We start from the raw sequence: 25,568 nt of genomic DNA on the forward strand, positions 1-25,568 counted from the left end.
AGATCGAGTTTGCACTGTTGGTGAAGAAATTAAAATACAATTACATTAAAATTTAAATTGTATACAATTACATAATTTAATGAATATATATATAACACTAATCTTATTTATAATCTAATTTTAACTAATTAAAAATACTATAATATAATTTTAACTAGTAAATTTTGAAACTAATTATATAATGTAAGTAATGACGTGATGAAAAATGATACAAAAGAGGACGTGACAGAACAGTATAGATGATGATATTATATTCTATCTAGCTTTGCAAATTCGCCCTACCTCGCTTCATAGTTGCTTGTTCTTGATCCATGTTTAATTAATACAAGCATAGAAGGAATAATTGGAACTACAGTATTTAAACAATATCCAAGGATGATAAGGAAAAGTGCATCATTGAAACCACTACGTACAAGAGCACGAATGAGATGCCAAGAAGCTTATGGACTTCTCTTAAGTGAGCAACTGAAACTATAACAGTGTAGTAGGCGGCTAAAATTATAATAATGACAATATAAACTATTTTGAAGATAAGACGCACCTGCATACAAGAAATTTGGATGTTTAGGGTTATAGTAGATTGGAAAATCAATCAATGGCAACAGGACACACCAAAATATACAAAATACAAAAAAATAAAAAAAAAATCCGTGAAAAGCAAATCAAAGAGCCAATCAAGTGATGACAATTGAGTTTGAAGCAGTAACAACGAGAATTGAAAATGAAGCAGCTTAGATGATATTATGATGAATAATAGATTGCCTAACATTGTTTATATTTGAAACAAAATCTTAATTGACCTCGTGATTTTAAAATTTTTCTCTTTTACGTATTCGAAGTTTTGATTTTATATTATGAAATTATATATATTATAAAGAATGTATTTATATATATAAGACTAATCTTATGTATAATGTAATTCGAATTAACTAATAGTATTGTAGTATTAATTTAATTAAATATTATAATCTAATTAGGTAATGATATTATATAATAAATTTAAGTAAATAATTTATATAATTATCTTTAACAAAAGCTAGATTAGGAATGTTAACTCCGGCCTTTGATGACCAGATGACAGCAGCAGCAAATGTGGGCTCATTGCATTATAGAGTTATGCTCCTTTCCTTGTTCAGCTGCAAATGCCCACTGCCATGTCAGGCCAAGGCCCAAGTATCCATCGGGGTTGGGCTCGAGCTTGAACAGGAAAAAGAGCTTCGATGCCTCAGGTTGTCGGATTTTTCGTTGGCTCAGGCCTCCTTTGTTCCAACTAAAAGTAACTACCAGCGTTTCCCTTATTCAATAAAATTCTCCAAAAATCCTCGATCCATCCATCTCAACCATTTTTCCACTTTGTATTTGACTCTGATACCTCTCTCCCTTCCCCTCTCCGCCTTCGGAAACGCCGGAAAAATTCTCACCACCCAACAACCATGTCTTCCTTGACCTCTCTCAGACGATCCTCGCCGTCGGCGGACCGTCTCTTCCTGATCCAACAACGACTCCGGACCCGCCAATTCTCGTCGCTGCCTCCGATCAACGCTTCAAAAATCGACTCCGATGATCGAAAAGATTCCGTTGCCAGCTCTTTCGTGAAATGGATCTCGGGGATCGCGGTTGGTTCGAGCTTAGGATTAGTCTACTGGTACTCAACCTCGGGTTCGGATTGGAGATCTGCTTTCTTGAAGAAACCCTTTTTGTCTTTCGCTGAGTGGTCGACGGCCACTGCTGAATCCACCGTTGATGGTTCGAGAAACGCGTTTCGTAAACTGGCCCTCCCTGACTACAGCTCGAAGTTCATCTTCGGAGGTTATTACTGTTGTTCTAATTTCTTTTTTAATTGTTAAACATATTTTTTGGTATTTTTATTTACATTTTAAGCGTTGCAGAGGTGCATAGGAGAAAAGTTTTCTTTAACTATGAGAAGCGGTTGAGATTGCGGAGTCCACCGGAAAAGGTAAATTACTGAATATTTGTTGAAAAAAACTGTAACCTTTCTCATAATTCTAACTGCTAAGTAGTTGACTTTATTTAATTGGTGAAAATCTTGGGTTTATTTCCTTCAGATTATTTATAATGTTTGTTCTTGCAATCCTTTTTGTTTTAGATTCATAATTTACTCCCCGCAACTTTTTGCATTGAGTTAGTAATATTTGTTTGGTATTGATAAGGTATCGTATGAATGTTTCGTTATTTACCTCATAGCATCTCTATGCTTGCAGGTTTTTGTGTATTTCGCCTCTTTTCGAACTCCGGAAGGGGAATTACTCATGAGACCGGCTGATCTGATGCGAGCAGTTGTTCCTGTTTTTCCTCCTTCAGAATCCAACCTCGTTAGAGATGGTTATTTGTCAGGGGAAAGGAGTCCTGGTGAACTACGTTGTGATCCTTCAGAATTTTTCATGCTTTTTGATACGAACAGTGATGGACTTATATCTTTCAAAGAGTAAGTGACCAATATCTGGCAATTTAAATAGACACTTTCATGTACTTTTTCTTCTTTATTTGGATGGTACAGGTCTGAATAATTTCTTTGGAACAGGTATATCTTTTTTGTTACATTACTCAGCATCCCTCAGTCAAGCTTCTCTACCGCATTCAAAATGTTTGATGTCGACAACAGTGGGTTTGTATTTCTATATCTAGTTGAGAATATTCTTGAAATAGCTGTCTTGCTCCCCTTACCTTTTTATCTTAACATGTTAGTAATTTGACTGTAAATATCTGTACATAGGGAGATTGATAAGGAAGAATTTAAGAAAGTGATGGCTTTGATGCGAGCTAATAATAGACAAGGGGCAGTCCATAGCGATGGACTTCGCATTGGGTTGAAAGTTACTGGGTCTGTGGAGAATGGAGGTCTGGTGGAGCACTTTTTTGGCAAAGATGGAAAGGCTCGCCTACAACATGATAAATTTGTTGAATTTTTGCAAAAATTGCAGGATGAGGTGAGCCCCCTTCTCCCAAGTCTGACAAAATTGAAATCATTTTCTTATAATGTTTGTGGATTGCATGTCTTTAGTCCTTATACTGTGTCTGATGTTGGTGTAATTCCCCAAAAATATGTGTATGGTTATCGTGGATGGTTCATGGTTAACTTGGCATGGGACTTTTTGTCCATCATATACCAAGTTTTGAGAAACTTGGAGCTTTTTCTTCTAGCATGAGTAATAGGTGTTAACTGTTAAGAGTGAGCCAAAAATTCCTTACAAAAAATAAAAGCATTTTCTATACATCTTTTTTTTTTCTTTAATGGTTGAAGGAGTTGAATTTTTTTTATCAAATTGATCCTTTAACTTATAGAATGCTTGTAATGCATGGCAAATTGCACTGAATGTCTGTTCTTATCTTCGGTGTTTTACCTTTTTACCCTTTTTCTCTTTCTCCCACACATAAAGAAATTTTGATGATTGTCATATTCAAAGTGATGTTTATTTTATTCTGTAGATGCTGAGATTGGAGTTTGATCATTATGACTACAAAGGCCGAGGAACCATATCAGCCAAGGATTTTGCATTATCCATGGTTGCTTCTGCTGATATGAGTCATTTAGGCAGGCTGCTTGAGCAGGTTGATGAATTAAATGATGAGCCACAGCTTAGGGAGATTCGAATTAATTTGGATGAATTCAAACATTTTGCTGAGCTACGTAGAAAATTGCAGCCATTTTCTTTGGCTCTTTTTAGTTATGGGAAAATAAATGGCCTATTGACAAAGGATGACTTCAAACGAGCAGCATCTCATGTAAGTCTTTTGTTGTTTATGATTTGTTTTTTCTTTTTTGACCAGTTATAACTTTGCATTTTAGAATTCATATAATACATCTTTTCATTTTCTTACCCTGTTTCATCATTTTTTTGGGTATTCTTTCCCTTTTTCTTGATAAGAAACCTTTCCATTTAGTTTTTTATTTTAATAACCTGCCATGTCTAATAATTGCCAAATGACGGAATTTTCAAAGTAAACATCATGATGACGTAATCTATGCATATACAGGTCTGTGGCATAGATCTTACTGACAATGTTGTTGAGATCATTTTCCATGTGTTTGACTCCAATCGCGATGGGCATTTAAGCTCAGATGAGTTTGTTAGAGTTTTACTTAAAAGAGAAAGGGATATTGCTCAACCTGTAGAGTCAGGAATCTTGGGACTTTTATCTTGCTGCTGGAACTGTTCAAATAATAGCTCCATTGGGCGGGTGATCTCATAATCTGTCTCCACAATAGGATTTCCATCAACGGAGAAGCTTCTGATATCTTTCCGAAAGGTTGAACCTGTTATCAGCCGACTTCCATTGCAACTATGGAATGTGCTTGTGATTTGAAGCTGGGAAAATAGCTGTCAGTTAACTTATCAAGGCATTATCGGTTACTTAACCTTGTGGCTAGAACTGATCTATTAACTGCCTCAGTTTGTTTCTTAGCTGATCTGGGTACATCTGGATTGCTATTTAGTCATCAGTATCCCTTGTGATCAGAAGCTGTTGCAAAATCGTGATAAGAAGTTTGTACAAGTTGAGGTGGATGGCTAACAAATGATGTATATTCCCTGGCATAGACTTGTCTCATGGGTTGATATGATATCGAATCCTTGTATGCCCTTTCATGCAGTTTATAACCCCTTTTTTTTGTCCCTTCCCCTTTACACGTTACTGCAGACCACAAATCTGTATAGTTGTTTCTTATACTGTGTAAATATTGTTTTAGTGAATAAGTATTCATCTTTGAAAGAGTATGCTTGCACAATTGTTCATCTTTTTCCATTTTTTTCTGGGTTAATGATTCTACTTGTCCACAAGGAAATTGCTAATTGTTGATGCCAGTTGTAAGATGTAAACATGCATAGGAAATTTCCTGGACGCTGGGCATACCAGTCCAAGCCTTTGAATATAGCTTTGATAGATTGTAACCCATTCTTGTTCAAGAATATGGAGACAATGTTGAGTAGTCAGTTCTTGGCAAAGACTAGAATGTATGGTTTATACGCGTGGTTGACTTCTTTGCTTTTGTTGTTTTGCGGATTTTGAAGTTAACTTAGAAGCTCGACCATACGATATTACTTACAGTAAAAACACCCCGTTCTCTTTTAAACAAACAAAGAAGATAAGGTCAATGTGTCTTCTTCCTTCTTCCTAGGAACCGAAGAAGTAAGTAGGAATGCTTTGACTTACTTCTCTTTGTGTGGAATTAATTATCGGGGTCGTGTTTTCTAACTGTAAAACCTCTCCTTCTACTGTCGGCCTACCCTTGAAATTCACTGCAAGCTTGTCGTCATTTTCTAGTTAATGCTCCGACGACTCCTTGTCTAAGCTTATACCAAGTCTCTGCTAGAGATTGATTGAAGATCATCCGATCAGCCTTTTTACAGTGAGCTGATAATTATCAAGAAATTAAGGAAACAAATGGTCTGAATATTCTCTTTAGCTGTTGGCCATCTCTGTCTATATAATTAATACAATCATGGACTAATGGAGAATTTGAAACCAGCACCTAAAGACTTTGAGACACTTTATAAACTAATCCTACTGTCAGAAAAAAGATTATCTTCTTTCTCAGCTGCAGCAACCGACAGATATTTTCAAACCATGAAGTGGGTTTTCCGGTTCTGGCTTTGTTTGGTCTTGGTGCAGTTTAATGATTACAAATATTGCTTTGGTTGCCATGAGGAAGAGAGGTTTGCTCTTTTGGACCTCAAAGCATCTTTCTATCCGGACGAAAGCTATGCTCCTCCTTCTTGGGAGGAGGATGATGATGGTGACTGTTGTGATTGGGAAAATGTGGTGTGTGACAAGGCGACGCAACGAGTGAGTAAGCTTTTTCTCAACAGCTCATGGGATCCCATGGAAGTATTTGAAGATGTGTATCTCAACGCCTCCCTGTTTCTTCCATTTAAAGAACTGGCTTTCCTCAACTTGTCTTCAAACATGTTTTCTGGTTTGGTTGATAATGATGGTACAAGAAACTTTCTTTTTTAAGTTTATCATTTCAGTATTCTGATTTTCTGCCGTGAGATTGGAATGAGGTTTAAATATTCAGTTGTTCAACAGGCTTTGAAAGATTGTCTAAACTGAACAAGCTGAGATTCCTTGATTTGAGCGAGAGCTACTTTAATGACAGCATTCTTGTACATGTTGGAGCAATCTCTTCACTTGCTACTCTATCTCTGGCTGCCAATGTAATGACCGGAGCGACTCATTTCCAAGGTATTTTTCATTCTTCTCTTCATATACTCTGTCTCCAGGAACCCTTTTCACTTCTTTAGAAAATTACTCAGGAGAAGTAGACTCTTGTCATGTAACTTTGCTGATGATTATTGTTCTTTGAAGAACTGGCTGCTCTGCGTAACTTGGAGGAGTTGGACTTGAGTAATAATCCGTTAGAAAGCTTCATGGAGATTCAAGGTACACCAACCCAATGTTTATGATGTTATTCTGTCTTGCACTTAATGTTTTCCTAGTCAAAACTGTGGTTTAGCTGATTTCTAATTCAGGTCTTAGAAATATGAGCAAACTGAAAGTCCTAAATCTAAACTCGTATAAGCTCAACATGAATACTTTACAATCACTCGGGAATCTCCATTCGCTGAAGAAGCTTTATCTCAATGAAAACTCCTTGGAAGGATCCATTACTGTTCAAGGTATGCGCAACTACGTGGAGTTCATTATTAGTTCTTCATCCCCTTCCAACCATCAATGTTTACTCATATCTTGATTGTTTCTTTCCTTTTTTTCTAGAGCTAAACAGTTTGAGAAACTTGGAGGTCTTGGATGTCTCTTCCAGTCATCTTAACAGCAGTTTTCTTCAGGTTTTGGAGCAAATGAAATCTCTCAAAGGCTTATCCTTGCGAGAAAATAGTCTCAATGGCACCCTGCATTCACTAGGTAACCCTAGTTGTACTTCAAAACGATTTGCTTTCGTTGGATTAAGTTTAACAGTTATTTACTATTATTGATTTTGTTTTCTGACAATTTTAGCAGGCTTGTGCAAACTTAAGAATCTTGAAGAGTTGGATATCAGTTATAACAGTTTCACAGGCACAATGCCTCCTTGCATCGAAACCTTGACATCCCTTCGAGTTTTGGATATCTCTAGGAACAGGTTTTCGGGGAACATTAGTTCATCTTTCATCTCTAGCCTCGTTTCCCTTGAGTTTCTTTCCCTTTCTCACAATGAATTCCAAAGTTTGGCCTCATTTTCCTCATTTGCTAACCATTCAAGGCTTGAGGTCTTTGAACTTATCTGTAATAACAATGGATCAGTGGTTGAAATCGATGATCATATGTGGGTTCCACGCTTCCAGCTGAAGATCCTCCGTCTTGCAAGCTGTTCAGTTGATAAAGGATCCTTGTTGAAATTTCTTTCTTACCAATATGATCTTAGAGTGATTGATCTCTCCAATAACAACTTGGACGGAGATTTTCCTACTTGGTTGATGGAGAATAATACAAGGATAGAAGGACTACATTTTAAAAATAATTCTTTCAAAGGCCAATTTCCTCTTCCATCTTGTCCTAGCACGTTCATCTCAGTAGTTGATATCTCCAATAATCAGCTTCAAGGATATATCCCATCAAACATTAGTGTCTATCTCCCAAACCTGAAATTTCTGAATCTGTCAAAGAATTCCTTCAAAGGCGGCATACCTTCTTCGTTTGGTGACATGAAAACCCTGCTTGTTTTGGACCTGTCAGTCAATAAATTCTCAGGAGACATACCTGATAGCTTGGTCTTAGGTTGCTTCTCTTTACATGCTCTCCTATTGTCAAAAAACCATCTTACAGGCCAAATGTTTCCAAACCTTTCTAATCTGACCAGCTTAGAAATTCTGCGTTTAAATGGGAATCTCTTTCGTGGAAAAATCCCAGATAGTTTGCTTAACAGCTCAGCTCTGAAGACACTAGATGTTAGTCACAACTCCTTATCAGGTAAGCTGCCAACTTGGATGGGAAATTTGACTGATTTGCAAACACTTTTGATGGCCGGGAATCACCTTGAAGGACCAATTCCTGTTGAGTTCTGTTCACTTGAGGGCATTGAAATTCTAGATCTTTCACAAAACGATCTCTCAGGCTCAATCCCATCTTGCTTTAGCCCAAAATCCCTTCTTCGAGTACACTTGTATGACAATAAGCTCACAGGATCAATATCAAAATCCTTCTCTGGAAGCTCATCTTTAGTGATTTTAGACATCAGAAACAACTCCCTGACAGGAAGTATTCCCAGTTGGATTTCCAATCTCAGTTTGAGCATTCTTCTCCTGAAAGAAAACCAGTTGGAAGGAAGAATCCCTGCTGCGTTGTGTCAGTGTTCCATGATGACCATACTAGATCTTTCTCACAATAATCTCTCAGGTCCTATTCCATCTTGCTTGAACAAGATACCGTTCAAAATAGATTATCGTTCCGGAAAATTTCGCTTATCTATTTCCTTGAATATTGATCAAGAGTTGCCAGCCTATTCATATCAAACCGGCTATGTAAAGTTATCTCAAAGGCCTTCTTATGCTAACCCTGTAGGTTATGAAATAGCCTCTGCTGAGTTCACAACCAAGAACAGGTCTGACTTCTACAGGAACAACTTTCTATACAACATGACTGGAATTGATCTTTCTTGGAACAAACTGACAGGCAGAATACCACCTGAAATGGGGCATCTGAAGCTGATTCTTGCACTGGATATTTCACATAATGAATTGAGTGGTTCAATCCCAACAAACTTTTCAGGTCTGAAGGACATAGAAAGCTTGGACCTATCTCACAACAAGTTGACTGGACCAATTCCTGAGCAGCTCACAGAGCTGAACGCGCTGGGATATTTCTCTGTAGCTTACAACAATTTATCCGGAAAAATACCTGACAAACCGCACTTTGATACCTTCCTGGAAACCAGCTACGAGGGAAATCCTTTTCTTTGTGGGCTAGTGTTGAAGAAAGACTGTAACTCAGCCCTGAAAGAATCACCGGGCGGCCATGATGATCATGGAGCTAACAGTTTCATGGAGATGGTGGCTTTCTGGTTAAGTTTCCTTGTGTCTTACGTAACAGTGGTGGTGACGCTCATTGCTGCTCTCTACATCAACATGGACTGGAGAAAGAAGTGGTTTCATCTGATTGATGCCTGCATCACTACTTGTTTCTGTAAGTCCACCAATCGGAATGGATAGAAATCTCCATCCTTGTTATAGAAAGAAAATGCCCACCACATTACCAGCAAAACCCAGAGCTAAAAATGTGTAAAATCCTGGCTATATATTAATGATATTACCATCCATTTCCAATCCCTAAAGAACAGTAAAATCTAGTTCCTTTGTTGATTGAAGTATAATCTGATACTAAATTCATTTACCCATTTTCTTCTTTTCAAAGAAGCAAATAGATTTGTCATCCATACTATCTTAAATCTGAAATCATCACCAGCCATTAGATGCATCGGAAAGCTCCAATTAATTCATTCTTTAACTTATCAAACAATAAAGGAAAAGTAAAAAAGCTTCAGAGTGACCATAATAAGCCAATTTATCTCCCCCTTTTCCAGCTAAAAGAAGCAAATTATATACTAACTACAGAATTTAGTTTAACTGACAAATTAGTTCTGCAAATATTTCTTCCTTCTTTAAACGTTTTTTTAATTTAACAAAAATTAAAAAAAATTTTGATTTTAATATATTAATATTAAAATTTATTTTTTAATATAAATATTCAATATTTTAATATGAAAGAAGTAAAAAAAATTATAATATAAAAAATAAAAATACGACCATTTTAAAAAAGAAAAAAGAAAAAAAAAACTTTTTAATTCCTTTTTATGTTAAAAACAAACCTGTTTTTTTCCTTGGTCCAATGCGATATATGCCCCCTTGGAATTGCCAAAAACCAGAAAAAGAAAAAAAAAAAGAAAAAAGGACATGGCTTTTTTTCTAAGACATTTTCCAACAAAGCCACTTTTTTGTGAGTTGGGCATTGGTCGGCTTTGGTTGTAAAGAGAACAATATACAAAGAAAAACTCCACATTTTCACCCCTGACTTTCCAAAGAAAGAGACCCACGACAACTGCACGAGAATATTGGACGGTCCACTAAACGCGCTAACTTGGAAAGTGACCCCACCATTCCCCCCAGCGCCTACGCAAAGCGTTGACGTTTCTTCCCGACAAGCAAACCCTAAGAGAGACAATAATAAAAAAATTATGAAAAAAATATAAAAAAGAAAAAAAAAATCTCTTCTTTCATTTCTTCTGCCAGAAAACGCCATCGCATCTGATAATATTCCCTTTCGAAATTAGCGTTTGTTCTTTTTTTTTTTTTTTTCCTTTTTTGTTATTATCGGATTGTTTCCTTTTCGGTTAATATTTTGTTTGAAATTTTTTTGGTTCGAATGGGGAAGCCGACGGGGAAGAAGAAGATTCAAGAAGCAGCCCAGAAAGCGATCGAGGCCAGCAGGCAAAACAAGGCCGCTGCCGATCGAACGTCGAAAGCTTTCGATGAAGACACGGCGATCTTCATCAACATGTCTCAAGAGCTCAAAGAAGAAGGTAATAAACTCTTCCAAAAACGCGACCATGAAGGCGCGATGTTGAAGTACGAAAAAGCTCTTAACCTCCTCCCTAGGAACCACATCGATGTCGCTTATTTACGCAGCAACATGGCTGCTTGTTATATGCAGATGGGTCTCGGAGAGTACCCACGCGCCATTAACGAATGCAATTTGGCTTTGGAGGTTTCACCTAAATATAGCAAAGCTTTGTTGAAAAGAGCTAGGTGTTATGAAGCTTTGAATAGATTGGATTTAGCTTATAGGGATGTTTATAATGTTTTAACTATTGAGCCAAATAATTTGTCTGCTTTGGAGATTTTAGAGAGTGTTAAGAAGGCTATGGATGAGAAGGGTGTTACTGTTAATGAAAATGAAATTGGGTTGTTTAATAATGAGCCTTCCGGGGCTTCACGGTTGAGAAAAGTGGTGAAAGAGAAGTTGAGGAAGAAGAAAAACAAAGGGAAAAAAGTTGAGAAAGATGTAAAGAGTGATGATAAGGTGAAGGAAGAGAAGAAGGCGGAGGATAAGGTCGTTGTGGAGGAGAAGAAGGTTAGTATTGTTAAGGATGAAGAGATTGTTATGAAGACTATTGAGGAAGAGAAGAAGGCTGTTAAGGAAGAAACAGTGATTACAAAGACGGTGAAGTTGGTGTTTGGTGAGGATATTAGGTGGGCGCAGTTACCTGTCAAATGTACTATTAAATTGGTGAGGGATATTGTTCGGGATAGGTTTCCTGGGTTGAAGGGTATTCTTGTGAAATACAGGGATCCAGAGGGTGATTTGGTTACAATCACTACAACAGATGAACTTATGTTGGCTGAATCATCTAGTGGTGTTTCAGGAGGATCGCTTAGGTTCTATATAGTTGAAGTTAGTCCTGACCAGGAACCAGCTTATGAAGGAGTAAGTAAAGACGAGGTCGTCAAGAGTGAAGAGAAATTGAGTAATGTTGTTGGGAATGGTAATGCAGATCATGGTGTAGAAGCTATCCAGGGAACATGCGTGGAGGATTGGATTGTCCAGTTTGCACGACTGTTCAAGAACCATGTTGGGTTTGATTCTGATTCTTACTTGGATCTTCATGAACTTGGGATGAAATTATACTCGGAAGCAATGGAGGATGCTGTCACGAGTGAAGAAGCACAGGAGCTTTTTGAAATTGCTGCAGATAAGTTCCAAGAGATGGCTGCTTTGGCATTATTCAATTGGGGAAATGTTCACATGTCCAGGGCAAGGAAGCATGTGTTCTTTACAGAAGATGGTTCAACAGAATCTGTACTGGTGCAGATTAAGACTGCATATGAGTGGGCACAGAAAGAATATGTATTGGCAGCAAAGAGGTATGAGGAAGCATTGACAATTAAACCTGATTTTTATGAAGGTCTTCTTGCATTGGGGCAACAGCAGTTTGAGCAAGCAAAACTCTGTTGGTACCATGCAATTGGGAGCAAAATTGATCTAGAGACTGGGCCTTCCCAGGAAGTCCTGCAGCTTTATAACAAGGCAGAGGACAGCATGGAGAAGGGTATGCAAATGTGGGAGGAAATGGAGGAGCGACGACTGAATGGACTCTCCAAATTTGATAAGTATAAGGCCCTTTTGCAGAAAATGGGGTTAGATGGGCTGTTTAAAGATGTCTCTGCTGAAGAAGCTGCTGAGCAGGCTGCGAACATGAGTTCACAGATATACCTGTTATGGGGTACCTTGCTTTATGAGCGTTCTGTTGTGGAGTACAAGCTTGGGTTGCCAACTTGGGAAGAATGTTTGGAGGTTGCAGTTGAGAAATTTGAACTTGCTGGAGCTTCTCCAACGGATATAGCTGTTATGATAAAGAACCACTGTTCCAACAACACTGCATTGAAAGGTATATACAAAGCATTCATCTGTAAACTTCTCTTATTGCACCTGTTTTGTTGTCACTTCTGTTGCCGTTAGGAAAATTGTTTATTAGGAAAAATTGATCCCCTTAATTTTATTGCAGGGTTAGGATTCAAAATTGATGAGATCGTACAGGCATGGAATGAGATGTATGATGTGAAAAGGTGGCAAATTGGTGTTCCATCATTCCGGCTAGAACCATTGTTCCGTCGCCGGGCTCCAAAGCTTCATTCTGTCTTGGAGCATCTTTAAGTTTTCTGCTGATTGGGTATTCTTTTGGGGCATTAGACAAGTCCGTCAGTTTTGTTTAATTCATTTTCCAAGATCAGTGTTTGTGTGCTACTATGATAGGTAAGGTTAATTCTGTTCAGCTTGTTTATCTGCAATTTCCACGATTACCTTAATCTTTTAACTGTTAATCATTTTTGGTGTGATCTAGTCGTTTATGAAAAAAGAAACTGTTTTTAACATGGCATGTGATCCAGTCATTTTAATCAGTCACAAACCGAACTCACATATGTGGTTTTAGACGGGTCCTGGCTTCTAAGTCAATCATTTGTCCTTTTTTCTTTTCCTTGGCTACATGGTCTTTAATCTCGTTTGATTTATGATTCCTTTCAATCCATGTATACTGCTAATTGGACTAAGGACGTATATCGCGTTTGATCTTTTCCATAATTGCAGGTCTCTTTTTGTCTATGGACTGTTCTGTCCGGCACGTTCGTTGCATTAGGAAGCAAGGAGCAAAAGTTTGTCAAGAGTTAGTTTCCATATTGAAAGTGCAGTTTGTGATTGGGCATGTAGCCAGTTTGGTCATTCATTTTTTGTCATTTTTTTGGGAGATATTTTTCACAGTTTGAGGATAGTGGTATATGATTTGATTGGTTCATTTCCAAAGGGTAATAATTGGTTGCAAGACCACCATGTTTGTTATTCATGTAGGTCATCGATTTGTTGTACATTTCTATTTGTTTGCTCAGTTGTAGCTTGTAATATTCTGTGCTGTTCATACAGTGTAAGAATGTTTTCTTGGTATTCAAGTTAGTAGCATTCTTGATACTTTGTTTTTCATGTGTTATATTTCAGAGTGGAATTCAGTGAAATTTGGGATTTGATTTTATATATAATTTTGATGGCAATTCCATTTCCTTTTGTTTTTGCTATTTTCCGCAAAGAATAAGAAGGCAAAATCCTTAATGAAGGGATGGTGCTTGACAGGAAGGTGGAGTTGGATTAGAGCAAAGTTCCAAACTTGAAAAAATTCTTAAATTATTTTAAAAAATGTAAATAAGTTTATATATTTATTACGTTTAATCAAATATTGATATTTTTATTTCAAATTAAATAACTATTTATAACTAATGATTGATTGATCAAGTTGATATGTCATCAATTAAGTACTGATGTGATTTAATGTTGCAATTATTTAAATTGATATTTTAATTAATAATAATTAATTAATTATTAATTATAAATATTTATTCGACTTAAAATAATAATGTATGGATTTAATTAAATTTAATAAAAAATAAAAATTTATTTGAATATTTTTAAATAATTTAGGAGTTTTTTCAAGCATTATATTCAAAAATTTTAATTTTGATGTATTTTATATTAAATTTTGATTTTTTCTTAAAAGTACAAATATTCAATGCTTTTTAATATGAAAAATTAAAAAAATTAAATTTATAATATAAAAAATTAAGAATATTAATATCTAAAAAATTATTTTAAAATACTTTTTTTAAAAAAAATGGATAAATAAAGGGACAGAAGGAGTATTTATACATTCAAAATGACAGTGTAGAATGGTTTAATTAGGAAATAATTCCGCGCATGAAATTACCAACTTAACCAAACTTTGATCCTAAGATGGTAAATGCACGTGTGCAGCATTGAGAGCAATACACCTGAAATGCAGCTTATATTTTCCGAGATCAACTTAACGTGTTGAAGTTATGTCTCTTTTCTTTTAACACTTTGGGTCGATTCCAGACTCAGCAGAGTGTTTGAGAGGGTGCCTTTTTTGAATTATTTAAAAAAAAAAGGCCTTTCTTTCTTTATCCTTCTTCCTTTGACGAGAAGGCGAGCCCAACCGCAATACCGATTCTGAATCTGAATCCAATTCCGTCGAAAGATTGCGGGGCTTTTGCTCGATCTCGAGTTCAATGGACAAAATCAGAAGAGCATCGCATGCGGGATCTTGGTACACCGATAACCGTAAGTCCTTTCATGCGCTTGCGAAACCCTAACGATTTTCATGATCTAACTCCGATTTGTGCTTTTGCTTGCTTTTACGAATGATCGAGTGGAAACAAAAGGTGACGTTTAATTCGAGAGCGAGAGAGAGAAACAATGAGGAGCTGCGTAATTTTGGAGAGTTAATTGAAGTAGTGATCTTTCTCGGATGAAATTAGTCATTAGTTAAATGAAGCTGTAAGAATTGAAGATTTTAATTAGAATTAAGTGTTGAAGTAGAAAATTGTTCACTGGACTGATCTTCAGAAGTTGAGAAGATGAATAATTTCAACTTATGTTCGAAAGGCTCGAGTTAATTCATGCCTTAAATGTAGCTTATTACCTTTGCAATCCGAACTTCTAGGAAAAAGCAAATGAAAAGAAATCATCGTTTTATATAGTCCAGAATTTGATGAATAAAATGGCTTAGGGAGAGTCTTGATGTTCCTGGCTATGCAAATATTGCTTTATTCTTAATTTTGTTACCCTGCTGATTTTCATCCTTGCTTTCTACTTAATTCTTTTCTCAGCGAGAAAATTAGCTGAAGAGCTTGATGGATGGATTAGGGCGGCTGGCTTGGCTAAATCTTCTGATGTAAGAGGTGTAATTGCTCCGTAAGTTGTTCTGTCACCCCATTGCTTGTTCCTCTGCTAACAGAAACTGAAATTTTATTGTATTCTATTGTTTCTGTTTTGATGGTGGCTTGGGAATTTCAGGCATGCGGGCTATTCATATTCAGGTCGTGCTGCTGCCTATGCTTTTGGAAACATAGACCCAATGAACATGTGCGCCATTTTATTACACTTCTCCTCTTTTAGTTGTTATAGTTTAATATCATATTGTATAAAGTAAAGTATAATATCATATTGTATAAAGGAAAGGTCCTCATTGTTTTCTAATCATTACTCATTGTTTGAGCTAAATTTGTTCAAATATTTTGTACGGACTGCTTTCTGAACATTATTGTGTTTGAACAAAAACTAATTACTTCATCTGCTTCGCTTATTGCTAAAACTTACTGATATGTGAGAAAATTTACAATTTCAGTTCTCGGGTATTCCTTCTCGGACCATCTCACCATTATTACACTACAAAATGTGAGCTGTCAATAGCTACAGTTTACAAGACACCTATAGGGGACCTACCTATTGATTTGGAAGGTGAGTGATGACCATTTCCATTTGTAGCTGAATTTTTTTTCTTGTCAGATTAGCTTTGATGCGAAGTCCAGCATGATTTCCTACATATTGTATTCAGCTAATTGACTGCGGTTTTTGGTTTTGTTATATTTTTTTTCCCTCTGGGTTTGTTGAATGGCTTGTGAAAGGGCCGTTTTTGTTTAAGTGTTCTCGTGTTCTGTTTCCTTATTTTTTTCCTTCTAAGCTTCGTTTTTTCATTCATATAAAACCCAAATATAATCATATTTGTTTCATCTTTCAGTCATTGAAGAGCTGAAAGCTACTGGAAAATTTGAATTGATGGATCTTCGAGTTGATGAAGCTGAGCATAGCATGGAAATGCACTTGCCATATCTTTCTAAAGTATTTGAGGGGTAAGTTTTTTCCATAAATTAAATAAGGTTCTCCACTTGTTTCTAATTGAAGCGGATTTTGGGTGATTGTGATACAGGCATCCAGTGAAAATTGTACCCATTTTGGTTGGTGCTCTTAGTGCTGAAAATGAAACAATGTACGGAAAGTTGTTGGCCAAATATGTAGATGATCCTAATAATTTCTTCTCTGTGTCATCTGATTTTTGTCACTGGGGTTCCCGGTATGTTGGATTCGGTATCTTTTTCCTCATAAATTTCATCTTCATTGAGAATGATGCACTTAAAACATGTCGTTGCATTTATACAAGCCACATTTCAGAATATAGATGTGGGCTAGTTACCAGCAACCCTGCCTATCCCATCCCCAAACCCCTGAAAGGGAGGTAGCACACATGTGATGGAGACTGTTAAGTTATCCTGATTATATGAAATGTTATTTGTATTTCTGGTCTTATTACTCTTCAAAAGTGTCAGACACCACTCATTCAGCTAGTGCATAGATGATGTTTATTCACTCTATACCTTGAAAGTATATATATACTTTCTTTTCTTTTAAACAAATCTTATCGTTCAATTTTTTTATCCATGGCTCTTTTATATGATATGCACCAGCCAAGCTTATTAAATGTTTAGACAGATACCAATTATGGTTTTGTACATTGTGTCACAAATTTCTAACTTTTGGTTTTAGTGCCAGTTTCAATTACATGCACTACGAGAAAAAGTATGGAGCCATACACAAGTCAATTGAGGCCTTAGACAAGATGGGCATGGATATAATAGAAACAGGAGATGCAGATGCATTCAAACAATATTTGTTAGAGTATGACAACACTATCTGTGGACGCCATCCGATTAGTGTTTTCCTTCATGTAAGTACCTAAAGCTTCCTTGAAAGCTAGCAAAAGGGTTTTGACAAATGAAGATTTTATTCTTCCAAAAACATCAATCAGCCTATGGCCTTACTTGGCTAATCTGTGGATATTTCAGATGCTGAAGCACAGCTCAACAAAAATAAAGCTCAAATTCCTCCGGTACGAGCAATCAAGTCAGTGCAAAACTATGAGAGACAGTAGTGTAAGTTATGCATCCGCAGCAGCAAAGGTGGAAGCTTGAAGAAGTAAAATACAGCATTCTTGCCGGTGTGTGAGAATTTCCGGATTTGAACGTAATGTCTTAAACTTAATTACCGTGCATTTGCATGACCAATAATCCTACTCGTTTACGCAAATTACGGATATGCTTTCTGTTGGTTTCAGTTTTAAATATTGTGTGTTTGATGCGGATGCATTATTTAAGAAGGCTGACTTCAATGTTTCCTTATTAAGAAGTTGTTTAGAAAAGCATGACAAAAATGGCATGCTTTGTCTTAGTATAAAAGCAGCAATTTCTACCACTGCTCTTTCATGTGATCTGTGGAGAGAGATACGAAGGAGTAAGTGGATACACTTTCGAAGGGGCAAGACAATAAATAAGAACCTAAAGATTTTGTTTGAATTGTTAGGAGGGTGTAGTATCGTTGGTCTAGGTAACCCCGAATTACAAATTCTTTTTTTCCTATTGTAAGAACGGCCCTTTTTTATTATTATTTTCCTTGAGGTAATCAAACCAAACCATATGGTAAAAAACTTTTTAACATTTAAATAATTTGCAACGCTCAAACATAGGATCCCAAGCGCAAATATCAAAATATATACAAAAGTTACCAAGATTTTTCATTCTTCGAGCATGCTGTTTGCAATTGCAGACCCATTTTCACCCACATACCATGTCTTTCCGTGTTGCGGAGGCTCCAAAACGATTACTCCACCGTCTGTCAGTCCCACTGCAAATTGGGTTGATTTCTGGGGATGTGCGGCTATAGCGAAGGGGTATACGTTTAATCTGCAGAATTACTTGGAAATCAGATTCCATTGATGTTATCGTGGGGAAGGGAAAAGGAATGTTGTCTAGCAGGAAAAACGTGGACATAAACATGAATGGTTAGGCACTCGTAATGGGAGTTTGCTGCATGAACCACGTGACATACCTTGCACTGGTAGGAAGATAAGCGGTGGGAATGATCTGGCATTTTAGTTCAAGATCAGAAGCACCGAATATTGCCACGGTTCCATCGGTAAAGCAGGCATATACCATCTGGCTATCGCATGAGTATGTTGCTTGCGAAATTCTTGTGGAATCTTCTGGAACCCACTGCGGAAACAAAAAGAGAGAAGATTGTTGCTGTACTTGAATCATCAACAGCATACTGACAAGAACAGAGCTTTGAGAGAGAGAAACCTGCTGTACACATGTTAAGTCATTGGCTTCATGAATAGAAAGCTGGGTCTCATGTACGACAAGGAAGTGTATTTGATCCAGATGAAACTGGACCTGGGTATTTGACTCCAATACTGGCATTCTCTCATCAGGCAACTGCAAGGATTTGCTTTTACATTTCTCCCATCCATCAGGATTCCACGTAAAAATCTGCAGTTAGAGTTGAGTTTTCGCAACAATTTACCGATGAGTTCTCATATAGTTATAAAAGTCTCAGGTATGCATGATGCCATAAATATAAAAAAACCAACCTGAGCATCTGCTCCAGAAGAAACAAGCACATTCATGGTTTTAGAGAACGCAAGACCAGTGACTTTTCCTGAATGGCCCTTAAGCCTGCTTTTAATCTGCGTGAATAAGAGCAACAAGCTTTTATGGATGTCTCTTCAGAACAGTAACAGGTGCAGGTAATGATATTGGTCTGTTTAAGGAGGGAAAACATGCCTTTGTCAGACGGACATTATATATCAATATAGTGCAATCGTCCATTCCAATAGCAACTATGTTGTTATCTTGAGGGTGGAACGCCAGACTTGTTGTTGCCGGTGATGGCGGCATGATAGACATCATTGTCTGTGCTCAACAAAGAATGAGAAAGGTCAGCATGAAAACTAACATGATCGCGCATGAAGGATCAGATGCATGAATCTCATTGAATTTATGAGAAACTGTTATATGGAAGTTAATTAAGTAATAAATGTAACCCAACAAGCACATGTGTGATTATAGTTAACTAGTATGTCTGCACAAGTCAATACATTAGTCTGTAAGACAATGGAAGAGGGCCAACTTTGGTTAATGAACTATTATTCGTGTTTGAATCAAACATAAATTGGAAGGAATTCTCAACATAATGCATAGGATTTTTCAGGTAACCTTAAATGTCAACATGTTGAACAGGGAAATTGTCCCTCCTGATGCTGACAATAGATATGAATTATTCTTTGACAGAGCCAAACAAGGCACAGCCTCTTCAAGCTTTCTGCCTGTAAGGTCATTGGTCATTGGTTGTGAGCAGCTTCTTGGTTGCCACAATTGAGGGGGAACATTGGTTGTAGCCTGCATCGAACATCTCAACAAAATCACTTGCAGAACTTCCAAGCCTTAAGAACTAGAAACTGAAAGCAGAAACATTTTAAGTATTTCTTGGTTCTTTGTTACCTTTCCACTCAAATTGAGGTCATTCTGAGGCCATTTCCAAAGCAAATGAGTGGCATTTGAAGCTAATGCCAAAATGGCATTACCTGCATTGGTGTATATCAGCCTCGATATCTGCAGTGGTCAAAGAAAGAGCTTATCATAACATTACTCTGCAGTTTGTAACCTGATTAATTAAGCTTTGAAGGTTCTGCATCTTAGAGATTTCACTCTCTCAAAGCAAACGTTCCGAAACTTGATTGTTGAAAGCGAAAAATGATGAAATTATTTGCAAAAAAAATTTGAACTTGTAAAATTCTTCTCCTACACATCAAACTACTTCTTATTGACGATATTTACCTTATCTGCTTTCCCATGACCACTGAGTTGCAAGGACTGGCACTGAGAAGGTCTGTTGATTTGGACAATCTTCCAAACATCTGTTTTGTTGTTGATATTGTCCATAAATTTATTGTTCACATCCTTGAAGCTCTCTTCATTGCAATTCTGCATGAAGGGTAATATGTTAGCATATGACACATGTTCCAATAAAAATGGACATTTAGCACAATAAGATAGCATATGGAAAGAATCATTTCATGATTACTCACACTTGGGACTTCTCCATCAGCTTCTCCAGAGCTAGCAACAGTTGAACTTGGATTTATTACAAGCTGTACCAAACAAAATGAATCAGGGAAGATAAATTTTCTACCAGAAGCAGTAGGATAACGATTAAAAGCTGACCTTTCTCAAAGCATCAGAGACATCTGAAGACATATCAACAAAATCCTTTTCTAAAGCATTCAGCAACTGAAGACCATAATCCGCTGCCAAGATCTTGATTTTGTTCTCGTTTGCAGCAACAGCCAACAAGGTGCCCTCCTTGTTGAAGCGAATATGCGGGTTTGCCTTCAAATTAGAAAAGAAGTAGATGTTTAACTTCTATCATCCTTCTTTCTCTACATAACACTCTTAAGAAGTAAAATTTAAAGACTGAACAACTTACTGGTAAGCCTCCTTCTGCATCGATAGTTGTCAAAAGCTCAACCTTATCCATATCCCATATTTTAATAACGTGGTCATCAGCAGCGGCCAAGAACTTGTCCTTGGTTAGACCAAACTGCACAACGGCGGAAGAATTTTTGCAAAGTCCTTGGTAGGTTCTTTTTGCACCACCTTCACTTTCATTCCATTCAACAAGAAATGACTCTCCATTTTTATTAGTTCCACATGAGAAAAGCCTGTGAAAGAGTTCACTTACAACACCAAAAATTTAGCTCATCTTTTATTTGGAAATATAACATTACAAATCATGAATGGAGGTTCATGGAAAACAAATCAAACCTTCTACTATCAGCACTATATGCCATTGTTGTGCATGCCAGACCTGGAGCATCAAAATGAACTCTGGCTCTCAAGTTATCATATAACCATGCTTTTATCTTGCCATCCACTGATGTTGAAAAGATAAACTGGAGGAAAAAGTATAAATTGTCTTATACAATGACCAACAAATAAAACATAAGTGAAATGCCCCACATTATCATCATAAAAAAATCAGTATAGTTGAATCAAGAGTAGTTCTTACATGGATATCTTCCTTGTAATGAGGGCAGAGAGAATAGACAGGAGCCTCGTGGCCTTCTAAATTATGCATTTGTACTCCAGTAATTGCATCCCACACCTAAAAAGAATCAACTAGTTAATTGATCACTTTCTCCATGATGCAAAATTACTATTGAGATAAAAGGATATTGAAAAGAAACTACCTTAATTATCTTGTCATCACCACCAGTTATGACCATAAGTTGCTTTTGAGGTGTAGAGAATGCTAAATCATTAACACCTCCAACATGAGCATCAATCTAAATTTTACAAGAAAAAGAAAATAAAATTTAATTTCAGATCCAGACTAGCGAAATCAATCATTGTAGAATTGGAGCAAAGACATGAAACTACCTCCAACTTTTGCTGAACATCAGTGTCACCAAGGTAAGAATACAATTGCACAATATGTTTTGAATATGCAACCCCTATTTAAAGGCAGAGCAAAAATACGTGGTTCAATCAAAACAATATCCGAATCATTTTCTGAATGAAGTTTTCCAGTATCTCTTTAAACTTACCAAAGAGAGAACCAGTAGGGCTCCAAGCAACGCGATTAACAGACATACATGGATCTTTCATCATAGCTGTCTGCATGTATTCAAATTGGTTCAGGTTTATCGTCATGCAAGTGACAAAACTAATTTCTTGCTAAGATATATAACAAAGTCATGAAGGGGACAAACCTTGAATATCATTGAGCATGCTCCAATATTCCAAACCATAAAATTTCTTGAAAGCAATTTTTCCCCTGAATTAACATCCCACAACACTATGTCCCCAATGTTGGTTCCAACTGAAAGAACCAAACGTAGTAGGTAAACATCAGTCAAAATAGAATATTCAATCAAATAATCTCTCTATAAAACTGACAAGAAGTTAGGGAGGGAGGACATGCAGACCAACTAACCTAGCAGAAAAGTCTGATATACAGGATGAAATTCCATGCTCATTGGAGAATTCACCTCATTCAATATCCGTGCAACAGTCTTGGGCAAGTCGGGATGGCTGATTGGTACAATATTTTGTAACATATCATTATTCATGGAGATAATGGACAAGTCATCAAAAATGTTGGGTGAAGGGCTGTGATTTCGACCAAGATGCGGAATAGCAGATGTAACCTAAGCATACAGGTAAACGAATAATTTTAGAAATAGTGGTGAAAAGTAAAGCTGTAGTAAACTCGATCCAGGTTACCTCATCTTCAGTTCCCAATAGGCTTTTTTGAGACATAGTATGTGAATCCCCAATATTATTTGAAGTTGTAGCTACCAATTAAGAGGTAATAAAAAGGTAAGAAAACATTGTCAATGTACAGAATGAATTCACAAAATCGCCTCGATTCTGAGATCCAACAACAGACCAACAAAAGTGTTACAACCACTACCTAGTGTTATTGGACCACTGAGATACATGTCCTCATTAGAAACAGCATGAGTTAAAGCAGATGGACCAGAAATCCAGCTGGCTGGGAAATCTGGCACTGATGCATCTTGAGAAGGCTAAACATGAAAATTTCAAACGTTCTATAAGTATCATAATAAAGATAATCACTGGCCTCAAAATTGCCTTCTTTTCTTACCACTAAATTCTCAGTTGACTGCATGAACAAATGATTCTGTTGCCATTGACAAACATGATCCTCAAAGAGGGTATTTACATCAGGATTTGGCTGAGGATATTTACATTGAATGTGCTGCCAGTTCAGGCTGTCAGATCACAAGGAAAAATTAGTTCTATCTCAATGTCTAACAGAGAAGTCTAGAAATAAAGAAAAATTCAATAGATACAACAGATAGATTTAAAAGTGATTACAATTAACTTAATTAAAGAGTTGAATGAATTTAACTTTTTACTGAGAAAAGGTTAATGTAACATAAAGGAGAAGGAAAACCAACAGATTGAGAGAAAGGCTGCTACCCTTGATTAATGAGACGTCGCAACCTTTGGCTTTTGATGCTTGGAAATTTCAATTTCCCATGGAAGTTGGGGTTTGCCTCAATAAGTTTCTTAATTTCATCCATCAAAACTTTCCTTGAAGATTCTACATCTCCATACATAGAGAGCGACTCATGTTCCCTGTTAAACCCAGATGGATCTTTTAACTCTCCTTTGTATCATCATGCTAATGTTATAAAAAATCTGAAATTAAGAGACTAGTACAAAACATATACCTGAAATCATCTAATGTTAAAAGCTGAGTCATCTCTCTGAATAGCTCTTCATTACCTGCAGCAAAGACTTTCAAGTCCTTCATCAGGATATCCAAAGCCTTTGCACGATCATTACTGCACCACGATAAACCAATTTCAAGAAAAGTAAGAGCTAGACACATAATATCTGCATGAAGATGCTTATCTGAATGTCTAGAAAAACTCAATAGCTTACTTGTCCAACGCCTCAAGGAAATTCTGCTTTCTGATTTCAAAATAAATCTTGGTCGAATACTTATTGCTGTCCACATTTGTGAAACCAGAAAGATATTTCTCAACTTTGTCCCACTTTCCGGTATGCACCATGTCTTCTACAAACTCCATGTCAAAGTAACATCCACTTTCACGCTCAAGCCTACAGATGAAATCGGTGAAAAACGGAATATATACATGGAAAAACATCAGAATTTAAGCACAAGATGAATAGAAGCTTACATATGAGCTGTTCTTGTATATCCTTCATCGTTGCAGAACTGTAAGATTAAGAAAAGTAGTTCTTTATTGAGAGTAGACCTCTTCTCAGTAGCCATGAATCCTCCTCTCTGAAACTTCTCCAAATTTTCACATGAGTTACATTCGCAACAAAAAAGAACTGATAATATAAATATGCTACACAAACAAGTAAAAAAAATTCAAAACGGAAACAGAAAATGACTCAGATTTCCTTCTCGTCCTTCATTTCTTCGTTATCAACTAAAGAGAGTAAAGTTTCACCTTTGATTTCAAGAATTCAAACTCCAATAGATAATCTCGTCTCGAATCCTAGCCAATTGAACACACAAAATAAAGCTTTTATAAAAACATTCAGCTAATCCAAAGTAAAATAGATCAACAATCGAGAGTGATCATCAACAAAAACAGCGAAAAAAAGGCAAACTATACGCAGTTCCGATCGAAAACAGAGAAAGCGATCAACTTACCGCGAAAGCCGAAACTCCTTCTAGTCTTCTACGTCCTTGATCCGTCCATTTTCTCATTAACGAAACAAAACTTAGGATTCGATTGACGATAAAAAAAACAGATTAAAAACCTTTCAAAGAAAAAAAAGCGACAGATCAAAAGATAAACCAAAAAGAAAAAGAAAAACAAGTTAATCCAATCCCAAATTACCGAAGCGACCGAGGTTCGACTATTAATAAAAGGGAATTTAATATAAAAAGATAAAAGTTGACCGATCAGAGCCGTTATTGTAAGCTTAAAACGGATATATATCAGACAAAGAAAAATTAAAGTGAGAAAATAAAAAAGAAATGCAAAAAATACAAAAAGAGAAAGGAACAAAAGAAAAGTTGTACTAGTAAATAAGAGAAAAAGCTTTCTCCCAAAGGCTTACCCTGACTGACGGCGATCCAGCTAGCTTCAACCGCTCCCGCCTAGGTCTTTTCTCGCTCGCGACTCGTCTTCGCTGTTTGAAACGGAATAGAAGTAGAAAGACTGAGGCAAATTAATACTGAAAAAACTGAAAAAAGAACAAAAAATGATAAGCACTCGGACTTATATAAATCTGTTAGGTTGGATCCGAAAAGTGGGCTCCACTCTTGACAAATGTTTTCTGGTGCCGACGAACCGTACAACATTGAGTGGACTTTGTCCGTAATTATTCATATTTTATTGCAATTCGATTAAAAATTAATATTTAATATTTGAATTCGGTTATTAGTATTAATAAAATAAAAAATAATTTTTAAAATTAAAATCAATTCATACAAATAAGTTAAAATAATTAATAAGTATTACATTTATTAGAATTAACTTATAAACAAAATATATAATCAAAATATAATATTTAAAAACGGATAAGTATTATTCAATTTGTATATGATTATATACTTAATCGGGTTAAATGGCATACAATACCGAATTATAAAGGATTCATTGTCAATCCTTAAATTGTAAGATTAAAAGGAAAGTCGGTAAAATATTGATTATGTTTCCTTTTTTGAATCTTCTTTCCTTTTTTTCTTCTATTTCCTTTTTTTGTTCCTTTTACCAACAACCTTACAAAAAGATAAATTATTGGTTGTTTTTTTCCTTTTTGTAAAAAATATAGGTACATGCACTTTTTTAAATTACCAATGAAAATAGA

General features: G+C 36.3%; 5 protein-coding genes across 11 annotated transcripts; 4 read left to right on the top strand and 1 right to left on the bottom strand.

The window, feature by feature from the left end:
• Window positions 1-1,285: 1,285 nt before the first annotated feature.
• Window positions 1,286-4,731, top strand: LOC18587749 (calcium-binding EF hand family protein). Its single transcript, XM_007011732.3, has 7 exons — window positions 1,286-1,809; window positions 1,890-1,957; window positions 2,223-2,446; window positions 2,543-2,626; window positions 2,735-2,948; window positions 3,448-3,744; window positions 3,997-4,731. The coding sequence occupies exons 1-7, from the start codon at window positions 1,434-1,436 to the stop codon at window positions 4,210-4,212; spliced, it is 1,479 nt and encodes a 492-aa protein (XP_007011794.3). The 5' UTR covers window positions 1,286-1,433; the 3' UTR covers window positions 4,213-4,731.
• A 429-nt stretch (window positions 4,732-5,160) lies between these two features.
• Window positions 5,161-9,278, top strand: LOC18587750 (uncharacterized). Of its 2 annotated transcripts, none has more exons than XM_088809455.1 (6): window positions 5,161-5,953; window positions 6,049-6,204; window positions 6,328-6,402; window positions 6,492-6,638; window positions 6,736-6,882; window positions 6,976-9,278. In XM_088809455.1, the coding sequence occupies exons 1-6, from the start codon at window positions 5,470-5,472 to the stop codon at window positions 9,162-9,164; spliced, it is 3,198 nt and encodes a 1,065-aa protein (XP_088665581.1). In that variant the 5' UTR covers window positions 5,161-5,469; the 3' UTR covers window positions 9,165-9,278. The 2 variants fall into 2 exon arrangements, with proteins under 2 accessions (XP_088665581.1, XP_088665582.1); XM_088809456.1 differs by having other exon boundaries at window positions 5,162-5,953; window positions 6,979-9,278.
• A 916-nt stretch (window positions 9,279-10,194) lies between these two features.
• On the top strand, window positions 10,195-13,470 carry LOC18587751 (protein PHOX1). Its single transcript, XM_018128477.2, has 3 exons — window positions 10,195-12,397; window positions 12,515-12,762; window positions 13,096-13,470. Exons 1-2 carry the CDS (start codon window positions 10,375-10,377, stop codon window positions 12,661-12,663), a joined length of 2,172 nt encoding a protein of 723 aa, XP_017983966.2. The 5' UTR covers window positions 10,195-10,374; the 3' UTR covers window positions 12,664-12,762; window positions 13,096-13,470.
• An 898-nt stretch (window positions 13,471-14,368) lies between these two features.
• LOC18587752 (AmmeMemoRadiSam system protein B) lies at window positions 14,369-17,532 on the top strand. 2 transcript variants are annotated; one of them, XM_018127660.2, is made up of 8 exons: window positions 14,369-14,631; window positions 15,180-15,264; window positions 15,367-15,435; window positions 15,698-15,810; window positions 16,091-16,202; window positions 16,280-16,423; window positions 16,894-17,074; window positions 17,193-17,532. In XM_018127660.2, exons 1-8 carry the CDS (start codon window positions 14,580-14,582, stop codon window positions 17,316-17,318), a joined length of 882 nt encoding a protein of 293 aa, XP_017983149.1. In that variant the 5' UTR covers window positions 14,369-14,579; the 3' UTR covers window positions 17,319-17,532. The 2 variants fall into 2 exon arrangements, with proteins under 2 accessions (XP_017983149.1, XP_007011798.1); XM_007011736.3 differs by having other exon boundaries at window positions 16,900-17,074.
• Window positions 17,533-17,820: 288 nt separating this feature from the next.
• Window positions 17,821-24,929, bottom strand: LOC18587753 (topless-related protein 1-like). Of its 5 annotated transcripts, none has more exons than XM_018127658.2 (28): window positions 24,816-24,929; window positions 24,403-24,512; window positions 24,197-24,244; window positions 23,918-24,024; window positions 23,658-23,837; window positions 23,444-23,557; window positions 23,190-23,348; window positions 22,852-22,978; window positions 22,657-22,771; window positions 22,467-22,537; window positions 22,177-22,390; window positions 21,953-22,062; window positions 21,788-21,857; window positions 21,621-21,694; window positions 21,431-21,526; window positions 21,250-21,345; window positions 21,006-21,133; window positions 20,668-20,917; window positions 20,406-20,570; window positions 20,270-20,332; window positions 20,019-20,165; window positions 19,683-19,793; window positions 19,398-19,580; window positions 18,966-19,094; window positions 18,773-18,868; window positions 18,483-18,671; window positions 18,232-18,395; window positions 17,821-18,086 (listed from the first exon to the last, which is right to left on the bottom strand). In XM_018127658.2, exons 2-28 carry the CDS (start codon window positions 24,457-24,459, stop codon window positions 17,918-17,920), a joined length of 3,432 nt encoding a protein of 1,143 aa, XP_017983147.2. In that variant the 5' UTR covers window positions 24,460-24,512; window positions 24,816-24,929; the 3' UTR covers window positions 17,821-17,917. The 5 variants fall into 5 exon arrangements, with proteins under 5 accessions (XP_017983147.2, XP_017983148.2, XP_017983146.2 ...); XM_018127659.2 differs by having other exon boundaries at window positions 20,668-20,902; window positions 23,918-24,030; XM_018127657.2 differs by having other exon boundaries at window positions 23,918-24,030.
• Between the last annotated feature and the right edge of the window lie 639 nt (window positions 24,930-25,568).

The sequence above is a fragment of the Theobroma cacao genome, chromosome 9, assembly GCF_053813885.1.
Source record: "Theobroma cacao isolate CCN51 chromosome 9, ASM5381388v1, whole genome shotgun sequence".
In the NCBI taxonomy this organism is placed as follows: Eukaryota; Viridiplantae; Streptophyta; class Magnoliopsida; order Malvales; family Malvaceae; genus Theobroma; species Theobroma cacao.

What these genes read in the sequence shown, in the direction of transcription:
- LOC18587751 (XM_018128477.2), top strand. Translation starts at nt 10,375, where the DNA reads ATGGGGAAGCCGACGGGGAAGAAGAAGATTCAAGAAGCAGCCCAGAAA. An exon ending in CAACAACACTGCATTGAAAG is followed by an intron (nt 12,398 to 12,514) that starts GTATATACAAAG and finishes ATTTTATTGCAG; the next exon opens with GGTTAGGATTCAAAATTGAT.
- LOC18587749 (XM_007011732.3), top strand. Translation starts at nt 1,434, where the DNA reads ATGTCTTCCTTGACCTCTCTCAGACGATCCTCGCCGTCGGCGGACCGT. An exon ending in TGCGGAGTCCACCGGAAAAG is followed by an intron (nt 1,958 to 2,222) that starts GTAAATTACTGA and finishes CTATGCTTGCAG; the next exon opens with GTTTTTGTGTATTTCGCCTC. An exon ending in TGCAAAAATTGCAGGATGAG is followed by an intron (nt 2,949 to 3,447) that starts GTGAGCCCCCTT and finishes TTTATTCTGTAG; the next exon opens with ATGCTGAGATTGGAGTTTGA.
- LOC18587750 (XM_088809455.1), top strand. Translation starts at nt 5,470, where the DNA reads ATGGAGAATTTGAAACCAGCACCTAAAGACTTTGAGACACTTTATAAA. An exon ending in CGGAGCGACTCATTTCCAAG is followed by an intron (nt 6,205 to 6,327) that starts GTATTTTTCATT and finishes TGTTCTTTGAAG; the next exon opens with AACTGGCTGCTCTGCGTAAC. An exon ending in AAGCTTCATGGAGATTCAAG is followed by an intron (nt 6,403 to 6,491) that starts GTACACCAACCC and finishes TTTCTAATTCAG; the next exon opens with GTCTTAGAAATATGAGCAAA.
- LOC18587753 (XM_018127657.2), bottom strand. Translation starts at nt 24,459, where the DNA reads ATGAGAAAATGGACGGATCAAGGACGTAGAAGACTAGAAGGAGTTTCG. An exon ending in GTGATGACAAGATAATTAAG is followed by an intron (nt 21,346 to 21,430) that starts GTAGTTTCTTTT and finishes GATTCTTTTTAG; the next exon opens with GTGTGGGATGCAATTACTGG. An exon ending in ATTACAAGGAAGATATCCAT is followed by an intron (nt 21,134 to 21,249) that starts GTAAGAACTACT and finishes TTTTTCCTCCAG; the next exon opens with TTTATCTTTTCAACATCAGT.
- LOC18587752 (XM_018127660.2), top strand. Translation starts at nt 14,580, where the DNA reads ATGGACAAAATCAGAAGAGCATCGCATGCGGGATCTTGGTACACCGAT. An exon ending in TTTTGTCACTGGGGTTCCCG is followed by an intron (nt 16,424 to 16,893) that starts GTATGTTGGATT and finishes TTTTGGTTTTAG; the next exon opens with TGCCAGTTTCAATTACATGC. An exon ending in CGATTAGTGTTTTCCTTCAT is followed by an intron (nt 17,075 to 17,192) that starts GTAAGTACCTAA and finishes TGGATATTTCAG; the next exon opens with ATGCTGAAGCACAGCTCAAC.